Source organism: Camellia sinensis, chromosome 15, assembly GCF_055761805.1.
Source record: "Camellia sinensis isolate YWXY chromosome 15, ASM5576180v1, whole genome shotgun sequence".
NCBI classification, from domain to species: domain Eukaryota; kingdom Viridiplantae; phylum Streptophyta; class Magnoliopsida; order Ericales; family Theaceae; genus Camellia; species Camellia sinensis.
This window is the reverse complement of record NC_138975.1, coordinates 111715078-111725255: the sequence shown is the minus strand read 5'-3', so window position 1 is coordinate 111725255 and position 10178 is coordinate 111715078. Positions and strand designations below refer to the sequence as shown.

At 32.5% G+C, this 10178-nt stretch overlaps 1 protein-coding gene across 1 annotated transcript; it reads left to right on the top strand.

Annotated features, from left to right (window-relative positions):
- The first annotated feature begins 1181 nt into the window (after positions 1-1181).
- Positions 1182-5586, top strand: LOC114266451 (uncharacterized). The gene is made up of 8 exons (XM_082908484.1): positions 1182-1189; positions 1420-1499; positions 3853-4008; positions 4504-4508; positions 4652-4741; positions 4881-4949; positions 5044-5187; positions 5428-5586. Exons 1-8 carry the CDS (start codon positions 1182-1184, stop codon positions 5509-5511), a joined length of 636 nt encoding a protein of 211 aa, XP_082764610.1. The 3' UTR covers positions 5512-5586.
- The last annotated feature ends 4592 nt before the right edge of the window (positions 5587-10178 follow it).

Here is a 10178-nt window from a genome sequence, read left to right as displayed (position 1 = left end):
AGGGATTTGGAGAGGGAAAGGGAAAAGGTGTGTGAAACTAAGTGAAATGTACACTACAAGAAAAGTGGTCTGTAACGGCGCTTGAATCAAGACGTTTTAAAAAACGTTGTGGTATACTGAATAGTCAACACGTTTTTCAAGGCGTCATGCTCGCCGTATTTAACTTAATAGACATTAAACCCCATTCCAATTACAAAATAACACAAAATCTCTCTCATACACAGCTCTTCTTCATCGAACTCGATCTCTCTCTCTCTCTCTCTCTCTCACAAATCGCAGATCCGAACTCGATCTGATCTCTCTTGCATTTTTGTTAGATCTATTCTTGCTCTAGCTTTTCTTCATCGAACTCAAACTCGATCTCTCTCGCAAATTGCAGATCCGAAATCGAACAAGAAAGTCTATCAATTTAATTGGTGTTTGATTTCTTTGTAGGTGGCGATGAAATGTAGAGATCAGTTACATGAACTTGTAAAGGAAGAGATTGAGAAGAGGGATTCGAGTACGGAGGAGTGGAAGATCGCGATGGAGAGAAGCTTCAATCGCATGGACAATGAGGTGATTGCAAGGAACGACAGCGTTCTGCGCACCGAGAAATATCGATCCGTTGTTGAAGGATTTGAGTGAGAAGAAGCAGAGCTTCCGGCGGAACGTGGTGTCACTGGCGGTGGAGCACAAGGAGGTCCGAAGCTGTCTCGCTTCACAGGTGCAATCATTGGCTCTTCAAACCCTAACAAGACAGGCATGTGAATTTGTATATTTGTTTATATGTTTCTATGTATATTTGTTTGCATCTGTGTGTACTTTGGAAATAAAATAATTTCATTTCACCTTTTTGTTCTTCTCTGTAAAGTGATGTTCTTTGTGGGACCTTCTCTAATTTTGTGTATTTTTGGGTTTTTTATTATTATTTTTTTCCCTAGGCAGAGGCCAAAGCTAAGAAGATGGAGGATGAGATGTATAGATTACAGGAGAGCTTAGAGGAGAGAAATTGCAGCTTCAAGCATCAACATCTACTGCTGGGAAGGTATGATTTTGCTCTGTTTTCTTTTTATGCACTTGATTGCATAGCTTTCTCTTGATTTCTCTTAATTCCATGACTGCATTGTGTCAATTTCGTTATTATAATTTTAATTGCATCAATTCAGTGTATCAATTTACACACCATATACTTCATCGTGATGTCAAGGTTAGTTGCCTCTCTATGTGATTTGTAAAGTTTTAAGTGAAGTGTTATATCTCTGAAATCTCAATGTTTGTTCTGTACTGCTGATGTTTCACACTTGCTTCAATGTTCGAATAAATTTCTGACAAAAGATCAGGACATAAGCCTAGGTAAATGAAGTCTTACCTTATTCCTGCCATTCCTGACTGCACCTTTATAATTTTGTTAATGATAATTTTGTGTTATTTTATTAGAGGTATTAAAATATATTTGGTTGCAGGTGATTTTGGTCTTGCTAAGATGTTGACTTCCGATGATCTTGCTTCCTCCGTGAGTATCTAAAATCATTGTTTTAGCTTCATGTCTGTTCTTCTGTATAGTCTAAATCGATCATCCGTTTCTTATATTATATGCTAACAGGGGATGCATGTTGCTAGTTAGGTTGGCTGCACAAATCCTGTTTCTTATCAGCTGTGTGTGATATCTCTCTTTTCCTTCTATTGTAATTAATTTTCCTTTATTGCCAATAAGAGTATCCTGGAAAAATTCTTTAAAGTCTGATATATATATATATATATACTACCCCCATGGAACATCTGTAGAAAGGCCACAAAAATAAGAGGCTTTGCTTATAAGTTATATCGTTTAGGCAGTGGTAAAATTAGTGGTAAGCTAGCAACATTGCCACTGATGAAAACTTGTCAATAATTTTCTTGGTGGAATTCTTACATTTTCCTTTGTAATCTCAGTAAATGGACCTATCATGAACCGGCAGCCAATCTCGGTTAGAAACATCACCCCTGCAATTGTTAAAGTTGTAAGACTCATAACTTCTTTATTTATTTATTTTTTGCGTGCTGCAAAAAAATAAAGGTGGTTTGCAAACTATACCCAATTGACTGAAGTTTACAACAAATACAAAAAAAAGGTATGGAATCTTTCAATCACTCCATTTTTTGGGGGGTTTTTGCTTTGTCTCTAAAAGTATATAATAACCGGAATAATCTCTTTATATTTGTGTAAACTTTTCAATTAACTATGAAATACACTCATAAAGTTTTAAGTTTTTACTTCAATTTTACATTTTCACTCATCTTTTATGTTTTCATCTGTGTTGGGTGGTATATGCCCCTATATAAAACCCCATAGGTGTTAAAATATTCATATACATGAGTGTGTAAATTTTTTTGATTGCATATACATTAGTATATATATATTTAAATTACATATACATTCATCCATAAATTTAAAATACAAATTTCAGTTTGCCCCCATGTTCAACTCAAGCTTCATGAACTTTAATGGCCAACAATAAAACCAATAAATTTAAAATGCAAATTTCAATTTGCCGTTGGTCTTGTTGAATTAGCAGGAAAAAATAGCATAGGAATTATTAAGCATAAAAAATAAGCAGAAAACATAATTATGTGGTTTACCTTCTTTACCCACCAAATTGACTGTACTACCAAAATACCCAAACAAAATAATACTACCTACAAACCACAACTTAATAGATATGATACCAAGGCATAACCCTTTAACTTGCTTTTTTAATAGAAAATTTCCATTTGGAGTCGGTTTGCAATTTTGGCCTAAATACTCTACTCAAGCAGCACTACTCATTCTTCTTTAGAGAATCAACTCTATTACTGTCACAAGAAACATGCTCTCCCATGAGAGGAAAGCCCTCAACCCTTGGGCGTATTAAAACCTTGGGCATGCTCAAATTCTTAACTCTAAGCCTCTTTTAGACCAAATTATTACTGCAAAGATTATGAAATTATTGCCGCAACAATACTACATAAAAGAAAAACCAACATCTAAAGATAGGAACTTGAGACAATTTCTAACAAGTTCACATAAAGAGAAAGGCCATGAATCAATTAAAGCAAAGAGGATTTGACAAAGGCATTGGACAATGCATGGATTTTAGAGTGTTGTGTCATTCATTGAGCTTCAGAAGAGCATTTTAATGTCTACTTGAAATGAACCAAAAAAAAAAAAAAAAATCTATTGTTATTACTTTGTTATTAGATAGGTGGCACTTAAAGTAACATTCAAGATCATAGATTTCTACTGCGCATTTATGTGTAAAATAATGATGGTGCCATTCAATGGTTGTGCTCTTGATTTTCAAATATTTAAATAAATAATAGAAAAGCCCAAAAAGAGAAAGCAAGATAAAAGAAAAATAAATAGAAGGCTGGGAAATAGTTGTTACTACTTCTAGCTTTACAACTTCTTTTGTTTCATTTTGTTTATTATTTATTATTTTTTTAACTGGTTCAACTTACCTATTGATTTGAAATTGAAAATATGATTAAATACGTTAGATGTTACTTATGAAAGAAATTGTCTACATTGTTTGGCTTTATACATAGCAAGTAATTCCCCATGAGTAGAAACATATGGAAGTGTATTGATTCTTTAATTAGAATGACATAGCTAGCAGTTTGTGGTTTACCTAATTATTGTTTTTGGTGAAATAGAAAGGGGGGGGGGGGGTTGTGCGCTCTCATTCCATACCACTATATATATATATATATATATTCTCTACAATTGTGAATTAGAGTGAAAGTCTTTTTAAAAAGTACCTAATTACCTATAAAAGCAATAAGTTGGTCATTTTCACTTATGGTTCTTTGGGGTTGACTTTTAATGACATTTGATCATGGTCATATGCTCAGATTCTAAACTAGTGTCTAATTTGAGCAAGATGAGACATCTGGATCTAAGTTATAATAATTTTGACGAGGATGCCTTCAGGATTTTGGGTGCTCTCCCATCCCTTAAGTTTCTATCCTCAGTGTCCAATAGCATGGAAGGACCACTTTCTAACCAAGGTATGTGTATTTTTTATTTCTCAAATTCATGCTGCATAAGTTAATTTTTTTAGCTCCATTTGAGTGTTGAGAAGACTTAAAATAGTTGGAAAAATGAAGTCTTACAGCTAGCAATTTGTGCAAAATTATAGTTCTTTGTCAAATATATCTTTCTGGAATCTATTACTGCCATCAATGGCATCATTGTCCTTAAATTTTTTTAACATTACATTTTCATTTGAAATTGAGCTACTAATTGAGGTGCCCATAGAATATAGTTCACAACATCAAATTATATTTATCTCTATTTTCTTTACCTCAATCTAATTAACGAGTCTCTTCACTTGGGTTACATGTTGTTTAATAATCAAATTTAATAATCCCTTCTTTTTTTGATATTTTATTGATACCATCGTTATTATTATTATTAAAGTCAGCCCTCTAAGTTTTAAATTGGTGTTGGTTGCTTCAGCCATTGTTCTCTTTCAATTAGCCAGCATATTTGTGATTTTTTAGGTCTTGTTTGTTCCTATGTTTACTTCGATTTGTAGTAGCACTTTCATTTCAAAATGCATCTGCCACTACCAGTATAGAAGTAGAATAGTGTTTTGCTGATTTATTTTTCATTTCTACTCATATTTTGTCCTCTATTGAAATAAATTAGTATGAAATCTACGTTGACTTCGATCATAGGAATACAGAGCATGGATTCTGCGAGACTGAACGTTTTGAATTATTTGTTAACAAGCGTGAAGTATGTCATAGCAGCTAAGGATTTCTATTTAGTTCTTTATTATTGTTATTTTTTTAAAATAGTGATTTTCTAAGGATTATGTATATATATACTTATATTTATATTTTTTCCTTGCATGCCATCTATGTTATGTACGTAGGTTTGCAATGCATACACGGAGTTGAATGATCCTGTGGTACAACGCCAATGGTTTGCTGACCAACTCAAGGTATTATGATCATTAGGAATTGAATCATTGTGGCATGTAAAGTCATGTTGTGTGGGGTGCCTTGACTGAAGATTTTTGTATGATTAAATTTCAGGACCGACAATCAGGTGATGATGAAGCAATGGCTTTGGATGAAACATTTTGCACGGCTCTCGAGTATGGTTTTCCCCCAACTGGTGGTTGGGGACTGGGTATTGACCGACTAACAATGATGATGACAGATTCGCAGAACATCAAGGTTTGTGTTTTACGTTTGTGTGGTTTGTGTGAAATGTTCATGTGTTATCAGTTTGTGGTTTTGGATTTCCTTGCTGGTGATTTTTCATTTGTTTAATTTATTGGTAGTGTTGGTTTGGTGGGGTTGGGGTTGGGTGTGTTTGGCTGGACGTGGGAAGTTTCACATTCTACAATAGAAAGTTTTTTCAACTGATCTTTTTTACTCAAGTGTCAATTGTTTTGTTTTTTGGTTTGAGGACAGGAAGTTCTACTCTTTCCGGCCATGAAACCTCAGGATGAACCTTCGCTAAAGAACACATCCAAACAGCTTCTGGCTTGGGTCTAGTATAGGTTTTCAATCTGCCAATATGCATGCAAATCTGCCTACAGAAGGTTTACTTCTGTTTTGGTTATGCATTTAAATCTGCCAAGAAACATGCTGTTGGGTTGGATTATTTAGTACGATATGTTTTATTACTGCTAACGGTTTTCTATACATGCCGAAATATTGATTTCCTTACGGTTCTCTAGATTAGTGGGATGAGCAAACCAACTTCTTATTTCAGCAAGATTCATAGGTACTATGATTCTGCTTTTATGTTGTGATGGAAGTTCAAGATCTTGTAATGATTTTTTGCCAAAATAGTCGTTTGAATCCCTAAATTTCTTTTGCATGGTGTCTTGTCCTATTGATTTTGTTTGAGAAGATGAGTCCTATTGATTTTGTATTCTACAATTCTAACATTTTGTGCGTAATGCAGCTTGTCCCTGGTGGTTCTCCTGATCCAAAATGTGTGGTGGTATGCAAGATTGCTTTTGTTAGCGCCGTCAGATTGGCAGATCTAAAGAAGAATGCTGACGGACAAGAAAGTCTGGTGTTTGCTACTTTAGCTGGTGACCTGGTAGTCCGAGGACTAATATTACTATCAGTTGTTATGACATTTTTTAATTTTTTTTTGTTGGTTCTTGTATTTGAAATAGAGAGTTTATTTGCATTGATGACTTATTCTCAACTCAGTAACTCTCCAATGACCATATGAAGATTTCTAGGGTGCGAGAAATATGAAATATTTTTGTGTAACATACACCGTTTGATTTATGTGAATGTTTTGTTTTTGCACAATGATTGTGGACTATCATTTTATAAGATTTTACTATATGAATGGGTTTTTTTTTTTTTTTTTTAGATTGCCATGAATGGGGGTTATTATTTTATATTAGTACTATTTTAGTTTTATTATAGGTATTTTTTAAAAAAATTAGCACAATTTTTTTTTTTAAAGAAAGGGCTATCACGGCGTTTTTAAAAATGTCGTTAAATAGTTGGGAAAAAGAGATGTGGTGGCGTTTTAGAAACGTCGCTAAATAGCATGGTGACGTCTTGTTACAATTAGTAGAACTTTTAGCTGCGTTTTTATAAAACGCCGCCTATAGTAATATAGCGACGTTTTTAAAGCGCCATAGAGTTATAGCGACGGCCGCATCTTCGACGTTTAGTGCTAAACACCACAAAAAGATTTGACGGCGTTTTTAAGACTTATAGCGGCGTTTTTCAAACGCCTCTAAAACCCTGATTTCCAGCAGTAGTAGGTATATTTTATTCACATTTCACCAAACTTTTCCCTTTCCCTTTCCAAATCCCTCTTCAAATCCTCCAACCAAACATAGCGTAAAGATCCTCAGGGATGAAAGGCGCACAACTCCATATATAAGGAAAATTGTATAGTTCAGTTTCCTTTATAAAAATGTGTTCATATGTTTTAATTATAAAATTTATATTATGAATTAAGTCAGTATTTAGTCATTAGGTTTTTGTGACTTTTATTTATTTATTTTCAAGACTCAAATTAGTTTTTGATTGTAAGATTTTTGTGGTACTTGCTTGGTTAAAATGGCCTTGGTAATGAGAATTTTTTTTTTCTTTTTTTTTTCCTCCTCCAATAGACAGGAGAGTAATTACATTATGAAAAATATTTATATTATCAAATAGACCACTAGTCTACAATAGTTAGAAAGTTAACAACTAATCCATCAAGCCTACCAACCTGAGCCTAACAACTACTAATAATCACTTACAACCCCTATAACAGGGGAAAATAAACTAATTATCACAAAGGTTATCAAACTCGTTGAACCCGTGACCTCACACCCCAAAGGGAATGACTCCCCTCTATACTTTTATCTTCCATATTTTTTGGGCTCCATTCTAACTCCACAATAATAATCTAAATCGTTCATTTTATAAGTTTTATAGTGAAGATCGTCTGTACAAAAAATCAACTTCATCAGATATCGATGAATATATAAACAAATCACTTTTTGTTTTATAGAATGAAATATTTAAGTTTAAACTCATAATTACTGTCCATTTTAAAAAACAAGATGCAATTTATTCATGTATCTAACGATATCTGACGAAACTAATTTTTTGCATAACTCATCTAAATTGTTTGGATTACGAGATGAACGGTTTAGATTATCATTGTCGGTCTAAAATGGAACTCAAAAAATGAAATATGAAAAAATATGGATGATAAGAGTAGGGAAGGGAGTCATCTCCAAACTAAAAAGATGTTACATGACCACTACACCAAATGTCTTGGTTTGGTAATAAGATTGTTATAGAGCTTTTGTTATGAATTAATTAATTTTGTTAAACTCAAATTGATAAAAATTGCGAACCGTTATAACTAAAATTTTAACTGCATATCATATAATAGCCCTTTGGAATGTGCATAACACTATCGCATGTACATATAGCCTCAAGTCCTCGGTTAACATTTGAGCTCAAATTTATTAAAAAGTAGTCTAATTTATGTACAGGCTTCAACAAAAACAGAAAAAACAAAAAATTAAAATTATTTTGTCAAAAAAATAAAATAAAAAAAAGACCATTTATGTATATATATATATATATATATTCTTTTTTGGGATGAAAATATTTTGTTTTTGATAAAAAATAAGTGAGAATTTTTTACACTACTCAACTCTCACATGAAATTAGTGGATTAGGATTAACTATATTCTAACATGAATGCGAACGTCATATGATTCAGTGACACAGATATTAAACGGGTTAAATCAATGTTGAACCAAAGAAGATAAGATAAATTGTTCGAATAATCAAAATGAATCTCAAGTTCACAAAAACGCAATAGAATCCAGTCAGACGAAATGTCTAATTGGCCCAACAATTACAAGCAATTCAAATCGGAAAAAATATCAATTCAGTGTATGTTCATAAAATAAGAAAATCAAATTAATGATAAACCTTATAAACATTAATAATTGAATTCTTTAAATTTTCTCTAAATCTATAATTATTTTGTGAAATAACAATTCAAAATCCTTCTAGGAAATGCAGGATTGAAATCAAATACACAGTTAGTCATGGTTGTGAGCCTTTTCAAGACTGTTAATTAACAATTCAACCCCATTGAGATAAAATAAATAAATTAAAAATTCAACCCATGAAATATCCTGATAGAATCCACTAGACCCTTGACTTTGGTATAGTGCAAGAGCTCAAACGTCCACATGCTGCCACTCACTATTCTTTTGGTACCCCTCCACTTGCCTTAGTGTGCTCATCTTTTGTTCCTATTTTGGCCCATCATACCTTCCACTAAAACCACAACCAGTACTCTCTAATTTCATATCTATGGTTCACACTTTCAACTACTAACCACATGGCATGTTCCACATCTATGATTCACAAAATTGTTCTAAATAGTAATGAGAAAAGATGTATCGGTATCGGTCACAAAAATAATGATTTTAGAAGTTTAAGATTGTTCTAGTAGTCGAATGGACTGTATTGATTGTGAATCAATTGTGAACTAATAATACATAGACCAAATAACATTGACGTCTCTTGAAATTTTGTAAAAATACAATAAATTTCACAGTTTTGACAAAATTATATTAAGCTCTTTTAACATTTTAATTTACATGACATTTAACTCTCTTCTCATGAATAATTGGTTAATTATACGAATGAAAAATAATATTGTTATATCTTTTATATTGAAATATATATATTTATTATTTTAGTGTTTCTACGCTAGTTGTATTAGTTTTGGTCACGTTAGTTATACTAAAAGAAAGGTCAATATAATTACATTAAAACTGAGAAACTACTTATATTTTCTTCAAACTTCAGGGAGATCATTATAATTTAGCTTAATACATATTAGAAACTTGCACATACATATATGATTTTAAATTAAGTTTCTCTGTCATGATTCTCTGTAATGATCTTGCAGTATTTTTTTTTATCATAATACGTCGACAAAACTACATAATCTAACAATTTGAGTTAGAACTGAAATATAATGACACTAAAATCACAGACTGTAGAACAACGTAATTCTACGTTAATATTAAATATGAGCCGTTAAAATCCCCACAATAAGACTGTTACAGAAAATTCCACTACAAAAAATCCTGATCCTGTGATTTTAAATCCACCAGGCATAGTGGAGTGTACCAATATATAAAGCCAATGCAACCGCAACATTGTTTTTGTTGCTGCTAAAGATAACACTATTTGACTTTTACATGATTTGTTTGTTTGTTTTTGTTTTTGTTTTTTTTTAATGCTCAAGTATTCAAGTCAATTTACACATGCTTCAATTAATTTTAAAACTCGCACAAAGTGCTCCCTTCACATGGATTAAGAAAATCTCGTGCAGAATTTAAAGGCGTGGCCCTAATGTTATGTTTAGTTGAGGGATTTAGAAAGGGAAAAGAAAAAATAGGTGAAATATGAATAAAATATATTTATATCTCACATAATTTCACACATATTTTCTCTTTCTGTTTTCAAATTCTTTTCTCAAAACTCTCAACCAAACACAGCGTAAAAAATTAATAGCACTTAAAAAGAGTTAAAGATGAGACCTGAATGGACACCCATTAGGCCAACATTTAATGGGACATTTGCATGATTTGATCGCTATCACTAACAGCCATTGTGTCCACCACAACACCAATGTATAAATGGACTACTAG

What these genes read in the sequence shown, in the direction of transcription:
- LOC114266451 (XM_082908484.1), top strand. An exon ending in TGATCTTGCTTCCTCCGTGA is followed by an intron (nt 1,500 to 3,852) that starts GTATCTAAAATC and finishes TCATATGCTCAG; the next exon opens with ATTCTAAACTAGTGTCTAAT. An exon ending in CAGATTCGCAGAACATCAAG is followed by an intron (nt 5,188 to 5,427) that starts GTTTGTGTTTTA and finishes GTTTGAGGACAG; the next exon opens with GAAGTTCTACTCTTTCCGGC.